The 18,746-nt window shown below is 42.4% G+C and overlaps 6 protein-coding genes across 6 annotated transcripts; 5 read left to right on the forward strand and 1 right to left on the reverse strand.

The window, feature by feature from the left end:
* Positions 1 to 528: 528 nt before the first annotated feature.
* I206_103051 (uncharacterized protein) lies at positions 529 to 5,372 on the forward strand (the record flags this gene model as incomplete). The annotated part of the gene is made up of 17 exons (XM_019153710.1): positions 529 to 594; positions 645 to 712; positions 772 to 946; positions 997 to 1,071; positions 1,123 to 1,270; positions 1,329 to 1,694; positions 1,751 to 1,842; positions 1,893 to 2,089; positions 2,151 to 2,516; positions 2,578 to 3,201; positions 3,255 to 3,413; positions 3,469 to 3,756; positions 3,807 to 4,156; positions 4,216 to 4,661; positions 4,722 to 4,877; positions 4,954 to 5,102; positions 5,171 to 5,372. 17 exons carry the CDS (start codon positions 529 to 531, stop codon positions 5,370 to 5,372), a joined length of 3,927 nt encoding a protein of 1,308 aa, XP_019013871.1.
* Positions 5,373 to 5,662: 290 nt separating this feature from the next.
* Positions 5,663 to 8,495, forward strand: I206_103052 (uncharacterized protein; the record flags this gene model as incomplete). Its single annotated transcript, XM_070202673.1, has 10 exons — positions 5,663 to 5,772; positions 5,883 to 5,969; positions 6,051 to 6,908; positions 6,962 to 7,040; positions 7,097 to 7,114; positions 7,167 to 7,256; positions 7,315 to 7,824; positions 7,899 to 8,060; positions 8,126 to 8,147; positions 8,209 to 8,495. The coding sequence occupies 10 exons, from the start codon at positions 5,663 to 5,665 to the stop codon at positions 8,493 to 8,495; spliced, it is 2,223 nt and encodes a 740-aa protein (XP_070058774.1).
* A 167-nt stretch (positions 8,496 to 8,662) lies between these two features.
* I206_103053 (uncharacterized protein) lies at positions 8,663 to 11,193 on the reverse strand (the record flags this gene model as incomplete). Its single annotated transcript, XM_019153708.1, has 11 exons — positions 8,663 to 8,722; positions 8,783 to 9,409; positions 9,469 to 9,682; positions 9,850 to 10,016; positions 10,072 to 10,166; positions 10,244 to 10,264; positions 10,335 to 10,364; positions 10,430 to 10,503; positions 10,601 to 10,774; positions 10,897 to 11,025; positions 11,105 to 11,193. 11 exons carry the CDS (start codon positions 11,191 to 11,193, stop codon positions 8,663 to 8,665), a joined length of 1,680 nt encoding a protein of 559 aa, XP_019013869.1.
* A 1,541-nt stretch (positions 11,194 to 12,734) lies between these two features.
* On the forward strand, positions 12,735 to 13,430 carry I206_103054 (uncharacterized protein; the record flags this gene model as incomplete). Its single annotated transcript, XM_019153707.1, has 2 exons — positions 12,735 to 13,034; positions 13,101 to 13,430. The coding sequence occupies 2 exons, from the start codon at positions 12,735 to 12,737 to the stop codon at positions 13,428 to 13,430; spliced, it is 630 nt and encodes a 209-aa protein (XP_019013868.1).
* Positions 13,431 to 14,529: 1,099 nt separating this feature from the next.
* Positions 14,530 to 15,468, forward strand: I206_103055 (uncharacterized protein; the record flags this gene model as incomplete). Its single annotated transcript, XM_019153706.1, has 5 exons — positions 14,530 to 14,668; positions 14,754 to 14,827; positions 14,893 to 15,140; positions 15,206 to 15,272; positions 15,331 to 15,468. 5 exons carry the CDS (start codon positions 14,530 to 14,532, stop codon positions 15,466 to 15,468), a joined length of 666 nt encoding a protein of 221 aa, XP_019013867.1.
* A 622-nt stretch (positions 15,469 to 16,090) lies between these two features.
* On the forward strand, positions 16,091 to 18,476 carry I206_103056 (uncharacterized protein; the record flags this gene model as incomplete). The annotated part of the gene is made up of 9 exons (XM_019153705.1): positions 16,091 to 16,502; positions 16,562 to 16,789; positions 16,848 to 17,311; positions 17,378 to 17,388; positions 17,447 to 17,554; positions 17,638 to 17,810; positions 17,883 to 17,917; positions 17,978 to 18,115; positions 18,195 to 18,476. 9 exons carry the CDS (start codon positions 16,091 to 16,093, stop codon positions 18,474 to 18,476), a joined length of 1,851 nt encoding a protein of 616 aa, XP_019013866.1.
* Positions 18,477 to 18,746: the final 270 nt, after the last annotated feature.

The raw sequence follows: 18,746 nt of genomic DNA on the forward strand, positions 1-18,746 counted from the left end.
AGTCCCAGTCAGAGGTACACATAGCCAATCCTTATCTATTATTGCAAATAAACTAATCCTAGTACCTTAAAACTCTGAAATTGATTAAGTTTGGAGATTGCACTAGTCATCGGCGTTATCCGTAGCCGTTGCCGAGCTGCGCGTTCCCGCTTGGGAACGGGCAAGTCGATGACTGAGGTTTATTTTGGCTTCTGTTCTTCGCCTAACATCCCGATAAACCTGAATCTCTTGAGAAAACGAGAACAGACAAGGCTGGTTGCGGGCGGCCAGTGCAAACATTTTGAGCATTTTCTCGGACCAATCGCCCTCGATCCCGTCTTCTCTGCATGATAACCAGACTGCCATCTATTGGATTACTCAATTTCGACGGATTGCCCTTTCCGCGAACCCGTTCTACACCTAACCTCACATCGCCATCTTCTGGTCATAAATGAAGAAGCAGTACCTTGCTATCATGGTCGATCTCCCACTTCAAGTAGCATCTGGCACTGTCCATGAGCTAAAATATCTGCAGTATCATCAAGCAATATGCCAATCGCACTGAAGGATTTAGATAAGGTCAGAATATGTATCGATCGAGGAGGTACTTTCTGCGTGAGTACTTATTATTATACATCGTCTTGCTGAGCTGATGAAATTTACAGGATGTAATTGCTATGACTGAGACTAGAGGTAATCACCTTGTCAAATTACTCTCTGTCGATCCATCCAAGTGAGCCGCATTCTGCACTTCTGCTGGAAAGGCTCGAAGCATTCTGACAGATCCCAAAGCTATCCTGATGCTCCTAGAGAGGGGGTTAGGCGTGTACTGGAATGGTTCACTGGCGAAAAGATTCCCAGAGACCAGCCCATCGACACGTCTCGCATAGAATACCTTCGTATGGGTACTACAGTAGCAACCAATGCTTTGCTAGAAAGGAAGGGTGAAAGATGTGCACTTTTGATAGTATGTACACCTCTTAGTAATGAAAGTATACTGCTTATATGTGGATGTAGACCAAAGGATTCAAAGATGGCTTAGAAATCGGAACTCAAAGCAGACCCTTCCTGTTCCAGTTGGCCATCAAGAAGGTTAGTCCGGCCAAGATTGCTGCAAGAACCAGTGCGCTGACAGATCATTAGCCGGATGTACTGTACACCAAGGTGGTAGAAGTAGATGAAAGAATAGCTCTTGACTGGCCAGGACTGGAGGGTGACCCAGCTGTCACCAAAGCAGGGGAGCTAGTGACTGGACCAAGTGGTGCGCCAATGAGGGTCTTGAAATCTGTCGGTGAGTGAAGCCTTACTTGGCTACATCACGGTAGAAGCTGTGCTGACGATCGACGCAGACGTTGATACTGTCCGAGCGGATTTGCAAAACCTTTATAACGAAGGATATCGCTCCATCGCTATTGTTCTGGTACATAGTTACCTCTACAATAACCATGAGAAACAAGTCGAAGCTCTGGCGCGAGAAACAGGTTTCCCCCATATTTCAGTCTCCTCGGATTTACAGCCAATGATTAACCTCGTCTCTCGAGGCTCAAGTGCTACGGCAGATTCATACCTCACCCCCGAGGTCAAGCGATATCTCGAAGGCTTTGCATCAGGTTTCAAAGGTGGATTGAATGATTCTTCCAGCAGAGTCAACTTCATGCAGTCAGACGGTTCTCTTTGTGACTTCAAGAAGTTTTCGGGCTTGAAGGCCATCTTGTGTGAGTGCTCATGTCGGCAATATCTGAAATGATCGCTAATCATCATGGGTCATTAGCGGGACCGGCAGGTGGGGTAGTAGGATACGCTAGAACTTGTTACGATGCCCTTGATGGGTCACCTGTAGTAGGCTTTGACATGGGCGGGACCGTGAGTTACAGTCAATCAGTACAAAGTCTATAATTGATCAACCGCTGTAGTCCACGGATGTGTCGAGGTATGGAGGAATCTACGAACACGTGTTTGAGACGACTACTGCAGGAGTTACGATTCAAACCCCACAACTTGACATTAATACTGTCGCTGCGGGTGGTGGTAGTATCCTAACATACCTAAATGGTCTCTTCAAGGTTGGTCCAGAAAGTGCTGGGGCTCACCCTGGGCCCGCCTGCTACAGGTATGTTGCATGAGTCGAGATCAAAAGGTCCAACGGGCTCTGACACATCTGGCTTTCACAGGAAGGGAGGGCCTTTGACCGTTACGGATGCCAACTTATTCCTTGGTCGACTACACATCGATTCCTTCCCTAAAATCTTCGGTCCGACCGAAGATCAACCACTGGACCACGAAATCGTCAAGCTGAAATTCGAAGAACTCACCAAGCGGATCAATTTGGAGAACAACAGCGCTCTCACAGCCGCTGAAGTTGCTTGCGGCTTCGTCAATGTAGCCAATTCTTCAATGGCTCGACCAATCAGAGCATTGACCGAACAAAGAGGTTTCGCTACTAGCGCGCATAATTTAGCTTGTTTTGGCGGAGCAGGAGGGCAGCATGCTTGTGCCTTGGCAGCGTACTTGGGAATGCACAATGTACTGGTTCATAGGTGAGAGATGCTCTCTGGATAGGAATGTACAGCTTTTTTGACTGATACCATTCTTACATAGGTACTCATCACTCCTCTCAGCTTATGGTATGGCTTTAGCCGATATCGCAGTAGATGTCAGCGAGCCATGTCAACACCAATACAACGACAACACCTTGCCTATCCTGCTCGACCGTACTGAGATACTCAAAAGGAAAGCTCACGGTGATCTCTTGGATCAAGGTGTACAAGAGAAAGACGTTGTTTACGAATGTTACTTGAATATGAAGTACAGAGGGTCTGATACCAAACTTATGATTCTTCGACCTAAAGATGGGGACTTTGCAGCTGCTTTCATCGCTCAACACAAACGAGAATTTTCGTTCACACTCGACGCTCCGATCGAAGTCGAGGATATCCGAGTCAGAGGAATTGGATTAGGTGAAGATGCTGACAAACATGCTACTTCTACATATGTCGAAGAATTGAATCAACTGGTCAATATCCCTGTAGCTCAAGATGCACACTTCGCATCCAGTGATGTTTATTTCGAAGAAATTGGCAAATTCTCTCCTGTCAATTTGTATAAGCTCGAAAATCTCCAACCCGGTACAACTGTCAAAGGACCTGCAATTATACTGGATGCAACCCAGACTATCCTCGTTCATCCTCAGAATACTGCTCGAATCCTCAAAGAACATGTCTAGTGAGTTTCAAGCTTGTTTACCCCCTATATCATCCTAATGATTGAAATATCAGTATCGATGTTGGTCTCGGCCCGCGAAAGCAATTGGCTACCGATGTCGTCGACCCGATCCAGTTGTCAATATTCTCTCATAGATTTATGGGGATTGCAGAGCAAATGGGTAGAGCATTGCAAAAAACCGCTGTGTCTCTGCAAATTAAAGAGAGGCTAGAGTGAGTTGCATCATGAAGATTGAACAGTCAAACAGGTACTGACGCCTTGAATCAGCTTCTCCTGTGCTATTTTTGGTCCTGACGCTGCTTTGGTCGCTAACGCACCTAATGTACCGGTACATCTGGGTAGCATGCAATACGCTGTCAAGTATCAAGCCGACTTACATAAGGGAAAACTCAGAAAGGGTGATGTTCTCGTATCAAATACTCCGTTAAGTGGAGGAACACATTTACCCGATATCACCGTTATCCAACCAGTTTTCGATGATTCTAACGAGATCGTGTTCTGGGTTGCTGCTCGTGGCCATCACGGTGATATTGGAGGGATCGAAGGAAATCCTATGTAAGTCTATAATGATCTTGCAGTGCGTGGTACTCATGACATTCTTTCAGGCACCCTGACTCAACGGAAAGTTGGGAAGAAGGTGCAGCGGTCGATTCGCTATTCCTTGTTCGAGATGGAGTATTTAACGAGAAGGATATTGTCGATATCTTCATGAAAGCCGGACACGCCGATACCAGGGTCAAAGCGACAAGAGGTCTGGACAAGAATCTTTCGGATCTTAAAGCTCAATGTGCTGCTTGCGCAGTCGGTTCCACGCAAATCCACGCTTTATTCGACGAATATGGTAAAAGGGTAGTACAGCATTATATGGCTGCCATCCGTACGAATGCCGAATTAGCTGTTAGAAACTTCTTCAAGAGTCGAGGTAGCGAGCCCCTTATCGCGGAAGACTACATGGGTGAGTTCATTCTCGCTACTTGATCGGTATTCTTCGAACCCCAACTAATGCATTTGTAGATGACGGTACGATCATCAAGCTCCGTGTTGATATTGACCCTGAGGATGGTTCAGCCGTATTCGACTTTACTGGGACTAGCTGTGAATCATTGTCGAACCTCAACGCCCCAAGATCAGTCACCAATTCAGCCCTTATTTACAGTTTGCGAACTCTCATAGGTACTGACATGCCTCTAAACGCTGGAGTACTTGCTCCTGTCACCATCATTATTCCAGATGATACGATCTTATCTCCTGGCTTGGATGCGGCCGTTTCGTCCGGGAACACAGAAACATCGCAACGGGTTGTCGATACTGTCTTCAAAGCCTTTGAAGCTTGCGCGGCATCTCAAGGATGTATGAATGTCTTCCATTCCGATTACGGCAATCTCAGTTACGGGGAGACTATTTGTGGTGGAGCTGGAGCAGGAAATGGATGGAACGGTGTTTCAGCTGTCCATGTTAATGTATGTAAGAAATTTGATTGTAAAGTCACGGACATGACACTGACCCGATTACGGTTTCAGATGACAAATACTCGAATCGGTGATGTAGAAGTAGCCGAAAAGAGGTTCCCACTATTGATTAGAGAATTTTCAATCCGAAGAGGATCAGGTGGTCATGGACAATGGAATGGAGGTGATGGTGTACATAGAGAATATGAGTTGAGAGGTGACATGGCCGTGAGTTTTCTCTTGCTTCTCGTTTGGTTCTACTTTCCGCCACCGGTCGAGGCGCTGATCAGGGATGTTTTCTCAGTCTTCCGTTGTCGGAGAGAGAAGAGTCAATCAACCGTATGGTATGCATGGAGGACAGCCTGGAGAGAGGGGAGCTACCTACTTGTTGAGAAAGAGCCGACATGGCCCGGGAATGAGAAAAGTCAAACTTCGTCCAAGTGCTGCAGTCAAGTGAGTGACATGATCTTACTTCTATGAGTGGGCATGAATTGAACATTATCGCTAACTTCTGACTGTAGGGTGAAGGCCGGAGACAGAGTCATCATGCATACTCCTGGAGGAGGCGGTTACGGACTTTCAGAAGGCTCGGAAGACTCCCTTGCTTCTAAGAGAATCAAGACCGCTCCAGTTCCTGCAGCTCAGATTGCACATCCAAAGCTTGTTTCTCGTGCAAATGGTAGTTTGGCATCATACGCTGCTACACAGGAGAGTTGTGATTAGATGATTTGCCGATTTTCGTCAGTATTTGGGAGAGTTGTATATTATGTATCAATGTTCGATGACCGAATGCACCTGGACCATTATTATGCAATCTGTAAGGATGATCCATTACGTTCGAGAATGGGTCATGGCAAGCATTGTTTCGGCCAAGGCCATTTTGAACCACGTTGTACACTCCGGTTCAGACCACGGGAGAACACTTGCGCGAATCCGTATATTTGGTTCGCTCCACTCAGTAATTCCGCTTATCACACTTGAAATCTCCCACTCATGAAGACGGTCAAATCAGCATGAGCAGTGTCACACCCAGTGATGAGGTAGCTAGCGGCGATATATCCGGCAGGAGAAACAAAAGGAAGGTTACTCACATCGCGAAAGCTTGCGATAGATGCCGGAAACGGTCAGTCCATCCACTTTCCATTGCGCTTCTTCCTGAGTCGTCTATGGCCAGGATGTAACTCGCAGACATCCCTTTAGGTGAAATTTGGCTGACAATTTGCATCACTGCAGTAAGATAAGGTGTAGCGGAGATGATCCTTGTGAAGAATGCTGTGAAAAAGAGGTAGACTGCGTATACGAGAATGAAGATAAGAGACGGTAAGTCAATTCAATTCCGGTATGATTACAAAGGCGGAACATCGTGTTCAATGAAACTGACAGAAACACCTATAACTATAGCACCAAAAATGAGATGCAAGACCTGAAAGAAAGGTTAGCCAGACTGGAGAGCTTATTAGAAATGCAATCATACTCGGCTGCCGTGGTCGACCAGGAGTTAGCGGAAACAGGACCCTCCGTACGCTCGACAATTGGACGAAGGGTCGACACTCTGAAGCCTGCAGAGAACATCATTGACCTTGTCTTTGACAACCCTATGGCGGATTATACTGCTCCTGAAATCAGCGCCAATCAAACGATGACATCTGACATTCGCCATCCACCCGAAGCGCGTAGACCTACCCGCTATTCAGATATAGCATTATCTGCAAGTCAACTTGATCGACTGAAAGCTACTTCAGGAAATGGCCCCTCAGTACAATATGGAGCGACATCAATCTGGACGCATGATAATTACGAAGAACGAACAGATATCGCGGAAACCCAACTCAGTGCAAGAGGATCGGAACTATTACCTGGTGAATTTATAAATTGGTCTCAAAATCTTCCTCCGACATTGGTAGCCGTGATCAACAAGAACATACATGATAGAGCAATAGATCAATTTGTAGCGTATTATGCTTCTTGGTGTATGATTCTGGATTCTGAACGCTTCAAGGCAGATCTTTTGACGTGTAATATATCTTCAATAAATCCTCAGCCCGCTGGATCACCTTCCACTCGAAAGTGGACATCGCATTATTCGCCATTCCTCCATAATGTGGTTCTTTGGCTTGGACTTCATCACAATAGGGAAATATGGCCTGAAGCTTTTCAAATCTTCACTGAATGTTTGGTCGATCATTGTACCAGATTGATGAGAGCTGAATTTGAGAAAGCTACTTTGAGTGCGTTGCGGGCTGTCAACTTGTTCGGGACGTGAGTCATTCACCATGGTCTTGGAAGTTGGACAAGACTAACAATTTAGATAGTTGTCTGGCTCAGCCTCCAAATGGCTCTCATGACTTCGGATATACATATTATGGTATGACTGTAGCTATGATACAAGTGGTATGTCGGTCTTTGCCTGTAAAGCGAGGTCTTTTCGAGCTTAATTTGTTATGTAGCTTGGACTAAATATCAATGTGAGCTCGGCTACATTCTTGGATACTGTCATATGATGACAAGAGATTTCAGTGTGAAGCATATGTCCTTCAAGGTCGAATGACTCGAAGCGAACTCGATTCACGAAACGCCGCTTATTGGGCGGCATATATGTATGACCTTGTAAGTCAAGTTTGTGGCTGTTATCCTGATGTACAATGACTGATGATTCGGTCAACAGCTGCGTAGTATATCAGCTGGACGTAATCCTATGATATCTACTCCTCATCCTGAGATATCTCTACCTTCCATCAGTTCAGAAATAGACAATGCACCGTGGTACCTCTCACCCACTGCCATAGCTCAAGAAACGAAACTTGGTCACACTTTGAATGGAGTCAAATCCATGAAATCTACTTGTTTTCATTGGACAGCAAGATTAGGTTGTCTACTGTCGAAAGTGGTACATTCTTTGTACTCTACTAAAATCGAATCTGACACTACCAAAGGTCCTATTGTGGAAGAAATCTCATTAAACCTAGATAAGTGGTATAATGAACAACCTTTTCAAGATCCCAAAAAATTACCTTTACCACACATCGTACTCTCTCACATGCTTTATCACTTGACTAGAATCTTTTTATTTCGTCCATTTTATAGATCGACTTTCAACGATAACACAGCTCGGATGGATCCTTCTCCAGCTGAACAATGCGATAAAGCCTCGAAATCAATTTTGGAATTGTTAAAGGTGAGTTTGGTTATTCGCGATCATGAGAGACATTATCAACAAGGAATCTCTGATAGCTCATACTGAATTACTAGCTGTATGACAAGTATCATGGTGTAAGATACGGTATAGGAACTTTCGTCAATGCTACATTCACCAGTGCGACTATCTTTCTACTAAGAGCTGTAGAAGATCAAAGTGATCCCACAGTTTCCGCTAACACGAACAAACAAAGTCGCAAAAACATCGAAGAGATCGTGAGTACTGTATCGGTGGCGATTATAAATGACTGTCTCCGGCTGACTGAAGGCTTCTTGCTCAGACATATTACATGTCACAACTTGGTATGTTCCGATGATTAACTTTGCGCCGGATTTAATTCTACAAGCTGACGCTCCGGAACAGCAATCACCTATGTGGAAGCTGGACGAGGTCTAAATATTCTACGCTCATTATGCTCTGAATGGCTACCTACCTTGAACGAAACTAGTAGTACATCAGCCACGGATGCTAATGTGGATGATCAATTGCAATTCAATACGAATGTAATAACGCAGAACGAATCTGATAATTCGGCTGTGGGTGGGAATGTAACCGGGATGACAAGTATGGGATATGAGAATTTTCTAAACGAATTTCCTAGTGATGAGGAATTTTATAATGCCTTACTGTCATTTGTAGGAGGGACTTGATGGTTTATACCACGAATCTGTAGAATTGTATAATTCGTTGTACATAATATCGTGCAAGTCATTGATACTGTCCTGCTTCCTGACCAAGATAGTATCGCTTTTTTAAGTATACTGTACATGATCTATTACAATCCCTTAAGATGAAAACTTCAAATCATCTACCTGAACTACAATCTAGATTTTCTGGGAACTGGAGCTCCATTATTGAATACGACTTCCTCGTCAGCCTGTTTCTTATGGAAAAAAGTCAGTGCTGCTTCCAAATGAGAGAACCGTTCGCAATTCACCTTCATTCCATTGGCAGGTATTTTCCTGCTACCCATACCATTATGTGTTCCGTTGAAATACATACCTTCAATAGACTCATATCCTTTAATTCCTAATTCTTTTTCTAAACCTTCAGCTAATTCAGGAGAAACATGTCTGAAAATAGCGATTTGCCTTTTAAGGATTTCTTTCTCTCTACATGTCTTCATATGTCCAGATACAGTTTTGATAAATCTCTTTTTAGATTCAATTGGGAAAACATCTTGCCATAATTTTCTAGGTGCATTGAAATCTTCAGGTCTAATTTCAGATAAGTAACTAATTGCTTCTCCAACAAATTTACCATGAACTTTATTCAAATCATATGGTCTATCTTTGAATTGAATAGGTTCAATAGAAGATAAATAAGCAGGTCTTGAACCTTGATTGAAGAATGCCATTTGACCATCTCTTTGGAAATTACCTAATTTGAAAGGACAAATAGGTGAATTTACAGGAAGTTGTTGATAATTCGCTCCAATTCTATGACGGTGTGCATCGGGATATGAGAACAATCTTGATTGTAATACTGGATCAGCGGAAGGTTCAATCCCTGGAATCATATGTGCTGGGTTGAATGCTGCTTGTTCAACTTCGGCAAAGTAATTCTACCAACCGAATGAATCAGTACATAATCATACTACGGCGTGATAAATCTATAACTTACTTGAGCATTCTCATTTAAGGTGAGTTTACCAATCGTTCGAAGAGGGAATTGCTTTTGTGGCCAGATATGGGTCAGATCGAACACGTTGATTCGTTGTTTCTCCCATAATTCTTCAGCTTCAGTTGGAGTCATGGTTTGAACTTTCATCGTCCATGATGGGAAATCTCCTTTCTGGATACTTTCGAAGAGATCTTTCTGGCCATAATCTGCGGATCTATGATAGGTCATACGTTAGCAGGCACTCGGGGACTAAGCGGAGATGGGGAAGGGCATGGCAAGCAGGTAGAACACTTGAGGAGCTGTCGCAGCGTGAGGGAGGGGACCGGAAGGCGGAGATCGTCAAGACGAAGCAGATGATAGTTCATGGGAGATACTACTCACTGTGAAGCAGCTTCCTCGGCGGTAAAAGTCTTGACTCCTTGATCTGAGAGAATGTGAAATTGAGCATATACCCATGAGCCGTCCTTTTTCACGATTTTGAGAGTATGTCCGTAGTACCCATGCATGAATCTCCATCCTTGGGGAATACCTCTATCGCCCATCAAGATCTGTCAAGAGATGTCATTAGCAAGTGAAAATCGATGAAATCAATATTTTGCTCACCATGACCTGGTGAACGGCTTCTGGATTTTGTGACAGATAATCCCAGAACATTGTACTATCATCTCCTCCTGCTAAGTGGGTAGCTGGATCTCGCTCTGTGGGACATAGCATAATGTCAGCATGAACGTCCAGCAGCAAAGTAGATGAAATCAAGGCATGAGGTCATACTGACTTTGGGTATGAATGAAATGAGCTGTAACATGAGCAAGAGCAGTCTTAGCAATTGACACTATGATGAATTATATGGATTCAAGAGGTCTTACGGAACTTTGCGGGATCTCTCAAGAAGAATACTAACGCCAATTGTCAGCCACGAGTTTCATGAAAACGAGTATTGTAAATAATGGACTTGACTAACCAGGAGTATTGTTTCCAACGAAATCCCAATTACCTTCTTGAGTTTTAAACTTTATAGCGAAACCTCTTGGATCTCTATGAATCGACAGATCGTGTTTGTCAGCTTCCTCTTTACTCAAAAGGTAACTCGACACGCCAGCTAATAAAGGTCTTTCATGGAAGTAAAACTTACCGAGCCAAATCTGGTGATCCAGATTCACCACCTACAGTAGAAAATCTAATTGTTATAGGACATTGTTTTCCCTTTTTGAACATATCGGCCATACAAAGATCCTCTAAACCATCTGTACATTCCCATACACCGTGCGCACCAGATCCTTTGGCATGAACTACTCTTTCTGGGATTCTATGCAACGACTGTCGATGTCAGCGATCTAATCTATCGATCGTGTAAATCCGCCTAATCGGTGAAACATGCTCGATGCACAAAGTGGAATACGTTATTTGACGATGCAAGAATTGACTTACCTTTCTCTGTCAAAGTGAGATAATAGATCTATCAAGTGGAAGTCTTGTAATAGTAATGGACCATTGACACCAGCTCTCTGGGTGGCGTATGGATGAGGAACAGGACATCCATTTGAGGTCGTATATACGCTAAATTAGGCATATGCAGATCAGTCAAATGCCTTCTTAATTTGACAAGAACGTCGATGTGGCCTGAAGTTGTACTTACGTTTCTTGCGATTTTGTGTTTCTATCCACTTCATAGTTCCTAGCCATCTCAGTTGGCTTGATGGGACATTTCTTATCGTTACTTGACATTTTGCCGATCGCTTTCAAAGGTTCCCCAGATGGTGTAACGATGTTCTCAATATTTACACAATTCTCAAAAGCTTAAAAGGTGAATCGTGCATAAACGCAGAAGTAGGCTGAGTTTTTACTCAGAATGAAGATGTTATTACAAAGTCCGAATAAGTGGAAAAGTCAATTAACCAATAGATCCTCAATGATTTGTACGGTTAATTCTGTGCTTGCGCTTATATCTATGTGATCTAGAGTATGAAAACAGGAGACCCCATACGGTAAAATTCGGTAACTTTCGAGTACGCTAAGTTAAGCGTCGGTAGATCTCAATAACGATATCGGAGATCAGGAGTATTACAGCGCTTGATCATCTGCAATATCTATACCTCGCTTCCTTCATCAACAGGTATACATTTATGATAGCAATTGCTTCTCGTACTTTCACAGTACAATCTCAAGCATCACAATACTTGACCAACGTACAAAAAGTCGTTGCTTTTTGCAATAAATCGGTTATTGTCAAATCGGACTGCAATTTCCGGAATCAAGGACAAGCTTACCTGCATCCCGCGAAATCGGATTCACCTCGTTCGCTTTATTGCTCGGTGCACAATGGGACACCGCGTATCGATTCATCGCTCAGAGGCGGCTATTGGTTGCTTCATGGGTATCATCCTATCAGGATGTTGTTGCTTGTGACTGATCAAAGGGAGTGTTGACGGTGTTCACATTCAGCACTTTTGATCGGTCTTCTCCGCTGTTGCTGATTATCTACCTCCCCACTGACTCAAAGTCGACTGATTTTCTCCCGATCAATCTACTTGAAGTGTGATTTTATGACTTGACTACCTTATGGATAAAGACCTCACTCATCAGATCCTCTGGACACGATGGACAGCGCGAAGATTCTGATATATGGCTCGTTAAGGAGGAAAGTAAGGTATCACTAAAAACGCGATTCATCAAGGAAAATGGTCTGTGCGCATGAATATAAGCTAGGTTGACTGTATTGTCGATATTATGAGGTATCCAAAGGACCTCGATCACCATCATTGATTTATACTCTTGTCAATAGAAGGAAAGACACTCAATAATTCCGTATATAGGTATATAATGTCGTTTCCTTCTCTTTTTCTTCTTCATCTCTTTTCCTTCTTATCAGACTGTTTCTCGCTCTAACGACAACACAACATGGGACTACCGAAAATTATAATCACTCAATTACACTTGAGCCAGCCTTGTGCGTGCTTCTACACCGATGCTACGCCCTCGAAATTATGCGTTTTACTTCTGGCACGAGAATATCAAGGTATGGCGATCGTTGAGGTGCCGGGTTGTTGCTCACGATTCATTCAGCTCACTTCCTCGAAATTAGATACAAGGGTATCTCACTGGCCGCCGAAAGTATTTGTTTATTCAAGCTAAAATCACCCAAAGGAAAGATCCCACTTTACACACTACCAATTCTCACACCTAGGCCCACAATATCATTTAATCCTCCTCCAACTATACAGCAGTGTAAAGATTGGATGCATGAATATGACATTCACTTAGACGAGATGGTAGATGAGAGTGAAAGGATGCTCAAGAGATTAGATGAATTGATTAGAAAATGTGATCTTTCTGAACAAGAAATTACTGCTTTTTCCAGTGTCAAAACATTCAAAATGACAAGGGAGAAATTGGATGATAATTGCAAATGTATTTACGAACCGTCAAAATGTATATTAGCATGGAAAGAATTGCAAAGAACAAGACCTCCAGTGGATCAGTTAGCTGAAATAGAAGAAGAGGAAAGAATGGAAAGGTTATTCAGAGAAGGAAAGGCCAAGGGAATGTGCGGTTGTTGCGATTGTTGGGTGAGTGATCCGTTCCACATCAGGTCTCAAGTTGCAATTCAACTGTTAAACATATTTCCGATATAGCCTGACGATCTTTCCGAAGAAGAATCAATGGAATGGATGACTGGCAGATCGTCCGCGCTTATGGTTAACGCGTACAGTACGCCTAGAGCTTTCCCGAACGCCCTAATTCAACACACTAAAGAGCTGCTTATTGGTTCACCAGCTTCAAGTCCATCCGACATAAGTGATAAGAGTGGAATAACTTCAAGTTCGAGTAAACGATCCACCAATAGCGTTAACAAGAAGAAAAAAGGTGCGCGAGGTAAAAGAGCAAGTGGATCAGGAATGACAATGGCTGAAAAAGAGACTTTAGATTTCCTCAGAAAGACTGATAGTTGTCATCTTAATTGAGGTCTGTGGGATCTTGAAGTAGAAATAGCTTTAGTCACAATTATGTGCGAGTGAGCGCTATGTTTGACTCATGTTTGTACATATAATTTATGTAATTGTATCGTCTCCCGTAAGGGCTCGGAAAGAGTCTGTGCGAAGTTGTTGAGTGATATTCGACAGGCCAAGGTCGTAGCCCTGATCTAAAGAGATCTACCAAAATCGAGAATCCAGAAAATTATGGCCCCGCTTACTTATCCTTTCCGTCATTGACTGCCTTCGGGCGCCATTATTGCTTTCCATACGGAACTGTCTACGAGTTCTGACCATCTCTCAATATAAAGCTCGTGACTTAGATTAATGATCTCTTTAGATCCCGGATAATTCGGATCTTGATAAGCCGGATCAATTACCGAATTCGATGATCAATTCTAATGAAATTGCCTTAAGAAAGAAAAAATGATAAAAGAGTCACGAGCTCAAGTATGTTTTGTCATTAACGGGAAAGCTAAAACACAAATGCCGGTCATACTTTGCGTGCCATGAGAATTGTTGAGTTCTAATAAGAACAAGAAAGCCAGAGACCCAAAATCCGTTTTTATCGGGAAGCTAGAACATTAAATTCACTCGTACTCGTGACTTTATCTGAGACTTTTCAATCATAAAAGTATAGCTGTGGCGCGTCCCAACTTATGTTTTTCGTTTTTGTTTATTGTGGTATTACGATATTATTTAATTCAATTGCCACCTTTTCATCAGCTGACAATTCATGAAATCCTGGAAGGTTGGATGAACATCGTGTGCTTTTCAATTATCAAATTTGCCTCTTTCAGTTCATTCATTCAGTAGTGTGGTTTTTATGGAGTCGATTCTTATGGTTGATTCGCCTCTTTGCCTTTGCCGAGAGGTTTTCAACATGGCTTGGAATTGTACATGTCACAATCATGTGAGATCACGAAGTTTTATTATTAATAGGTGATGTTCTTGGAAGTATATATCAAAGGTCGTATAGGAACGTACGAGCTTTTCCCCACTTTCATAGTCATACTCTGCTTACTCCCACACTGTTGATTTCATTTTCATACTAAGACCAAATAGAAGGATTGCTATAAACTCCATTACAATGAGGGCCGGAATAGATTCAATAATCTATTTGATAACTTGTGCATTATCTGTAGTATGCGTTGCAGCTTGTGGAAATTCATTACATCGTAGAAATATTAATATTGGAGAACAATCGGCTGCATCTTTGGCAAGAGGTAGTGAGTCACCAGTTCCTGCCCTTCTCAATTCCACAGTTAGGCAGCCAAAGGGCTGATGTATATATGTTATTGATGATTTCGATAGTTCGACTGATATTGTCAACAAATGATTTAAGTGGTGCAGGATATGCTCTTTCAGTTGGAGCAGGAGGAATAGCTGTGAGTGAAATTTGTCTACATAGTAGATTTAATTACTAACTTTGGATTATCTACGACTGGGGCAGGTGGGAACCTTGATTTTATTCCTTCACTCCTTACGAATACTCCCAATGACCAGATTCCTCCGAAAAATCTTCTTCCTCTCCCCTTTGATGCTAGTTATCAATACTCTTTTAGTTGCTGCATCAGGAATTGCAGTAACTTACATAGGTCGACATGGTACAACATCTATAGCTGCTTTCATAGGTACAAATCAATTACCTGAAAGTGTAGTGAGAGCTCAAGCTAAAGCTCAAGGTGTTCCTCTCGACTAGTACGTTTCTTATCTAGAGTATGTTTTGTCCACAATTAAGCTGATATGGTCATCTCGCCCCATAGTTGGTCTAACGGTTATGTGAAATTCATGGTCGCTTCTCCATGGCCTGTGCTTCCTTTCGCTTTAGCTGTAAGTATACTTTACCTGTATAGCCAGAACAGTATAGAGCTGAGTGCTCGACATATAGTCAACCTACTTGGCGTATAAAGCTTATAAAGTTGAAAGACCTTCCGCTCAGACATCAGGCATTGCAGCAAATGATATTGGTGTTAATAGGACCGTGTCTGGTCCCAACGATAAGGCTGAAGTTCAACATATCGCTTAGTTGTCAATAATTCCAACAATAGAGTGCTCGTATCGGTCACTACGAGCTTTTAGCGTTAGGCGGAAGAGATCCAATAGGATGGACAGTTTTCGATGGTAGAAGGGTCAGCCGCTGCTTCATTTGTTTTATAAATTCTCGACCTTGTTTCTGTTATTGCTTGATGTATTGTTGTTTCTCGTCATGAATTTGATATATACCATAGAAAAGGCAACCAATTGAGTGTTTCTCGTCAACCACGATTGCCACGTTCTAATCTTCTTGTTATACTTCACACCTCCTTTGCGCATCATTCCATTCTTTTGCGGACAGAGCAAGTTTAAGAGGATAGGTATCGAAAACCAGTTGCCAGAATGTGAAGGTCACACTATTATATTGCATTGTGATTGTTTTGGCAATTGCACTGATACCTTTGTTTTATCGTCCTTATCCGTATCCGCATGCATCGAACGAAGAAGGACACCGGAGATGACCGATTGTTTAGCGTGGTGATCAACAACAATGCCAGTAATTGCTGATAAAGCGATATAAGCGACCATATCTACTACTTCCTTTCCTAATTTATAATGTGTTTTTCATCTTTGTATATACATACTTCCTTATAACTAAATAAATAGACGGCAAGATGTCGGCCATAATGATAACAACCACCTCTTTCCCCCGTTCAGTTTCTCATCCTCGTTCGCGTCCGCCCAATTCACGTTCACAGTCACGTCAAAGAATAGAAACTCCAACAAATGAACAAACACCTTTATTACTTCATCCACCATCTCCTACTGCAAGTCATTCGTCTTCATCTTCTTCCATATCATCATATTCCTCTTCAACGGAGACTTTACTTAGATCACCTCCTCTTAAAGATACGATATCAACAGCTAGATTTTGTATAGTATGTGCTGGAATTTGGTCATCAAATTTTGTTTTTGCTTTTCAAAATACAGCTATACCTACATTAGCACCTGAAATAGGAAGTTGGTTTGAGCATGCTGAACTTGCTGCATATCTAGGAAGTGGATTCGGTTTGGCAAGTACAGCAGGTAAGCTTCGTAATTTCCCCAAGCTTTACTGCTTTGAGTATAGCTGAGCGTAATGTTAGTGATTCCTTTATATGGAGTGTTTATGGAAACTCTTGGACGAAAATTCGCAATGGTTACAGCTTGTGTACTTTTTGGTGCTGGAACGATTATGTGCGCTTTGGCAAATAACATGTACACACTTATTGGAGCTAGAATATTTGCTGGTTTAGGTGGTGGTGGAATGTTAACGGTATCAAGTGTTATCGTGACTGATCTGGTACCCCTACGAGATAGAGGGTTTTATCAGGGTGAGTTGATCTGATTGAATCACAGATAAATGGATGAAGCTCACGTAATAGTAATTAGGATTGATGATGACCATTTTTGGAGCTGGTTCGATGCTAGGTGGACCTGTAGCGGGACATTTGACAGACCATTACGGATGGCATTGGTCATTTTGGGTTCAACTTCCTGTTATTATATTCTGCGGTATTATTGTCCCAACATTCTTACCTACACCACCAATACCACCTACTCATCAAAGTCTTTTGAAAGGGTTAGCTTCTTTGGATTGGTTAGGATCTTTCCTTTTAATTGGATCTGTTACAACTTTGTTATTGGGACTTTCTTTCCATACATCTTATTTGGAACCTTGGTCGGCACCTATTGTATGGGGTATGCTTGTTGCTTCTGTCATCAGTACGGCACTGTTCATTTGGGTAGAAACCAAAGTGAAAAGACCAGTCGTACCGCTCGAACTCTTCAAATCCAGCCATATTGCCGCTATAAATACTTGTGGATTTTTCCTTAGTGTAGCCAATCAAGCTTTCGTGAGCATCTCCTGCTAGATAAGAGTTAAAGCTCACTGATGTCCACTCTCTACGATTGACCTACAGCTTTTTCAAATGTGAGATCATTCTGCTGCTTGTCTTATATGACTTACGCTGACCTTGTTGACGCTGCAGTCCCGTCTATTTCGCCGTTATTGTCAACACTTCAACTGCCCAGGCCGGTTTAATCTTATCGCTTTGCGGAGGTCTAGGATTAGCTACTGGATCGATGGCAGCTGGACAGTGAGTTTCGTCTTCTTCTCTCTATTACCACGTCGCGCGCACCATGGACGCATAGAAGACTAAGATCTGTATCGTTTACACAGATATATCCGTTCTGGACATTCATGGAAATATCTTGGCCCAATCGCTTTATTCCTACCAATCATAGGGGCATTCGTTGCTGCGTACTGGGACCCAAGCTGGACTTGGTGGAGTTACTATGCTACTGTCTTACCCTGCGTTTTGGGTTACTCGACTTTCTTATGCGTTCAATTAGGTCAGTTATTCGGTTCATATAGAAATCAAACGCAAATTTGCATAATCAGGCTGATCAATTGTATTTCTACAGTGGCTATGATCTCCAGTGTGGACAGTAAAATCATGGTGAGCTAGGCATAAAATGTGGATTAGTCTAGCGGATTGGCTAACTTCGATTTGATACAGCCTAAAGCGACGGCTTTGATGTACACTACTCGAAGTCTCGGAGGTACATTAGGTGTCAGTCTTGGAGCCTCTGTACAATTGGGCGCTTTAGTCAGTGAGCTCAAAAAGCAATTCCAAAATGTAGAGAATGGCGACAAGGTAAGTTTATCAAATACTGCACAATTGGATAGAACAAGGGGGATCGATTTATCAACTGAGACTTCATCTCCTATCTTAGATAATCTCGGCAATTTTGCATTCCAAATCAGCTATTCGACTTTTACCACCTTCACTTCGCGATTTAGCATTAAAATCTTACAGTCACTCTTTATCTGTTGTTTGGTTTTTCTCTGCTATAATAGCTTTGGTAACATTTATTAATTCGTTTTGGATTGAAAGTAATCCTGTACATGATGATGGAAAGGAAGAGGCAGTTCGTGAAAGTGGAGCGGGTATTTCAGAAGGTGGATTCGGTGAAGGATTAGGAGAAGGGACTATTGAAGGTGAAACTAGAAGATAGAATCATAGATATTCAATTATATTTCGCATGTATTGATGTTAGATTGGATTAGACAATGAGATCAGGAATACAATATGATTCGAAATCAAGACATTTTGAATAGATTAGTTATGCAAGCTTTAGTCTTCTCTAAGTTTCAGCTGTCATCAATGTGATAGTACGATTTGTCTCTTTATCGATCAAATCTTAAATCATGAAATGTCAAATTGACATCACGAAAGTTGGTATTTGATGCAAATTCTGCTCTCCTCATAAGTATTTAATTCCATT

Source organism: Kwoniella pini, chromosome 4, assembly GCF_000512605.2.
Source record: "Kwoniella pini CBS 10737 chromosome 4, complete sequence".
NCBI classification, from domain to species: domain Eukaryota; kingdom Fungi; phylum Basidiomycota; class Tremellomycetes; order Tremellales; family Cryptococcaceae; genus Kwoniella; species Kwoniella pini.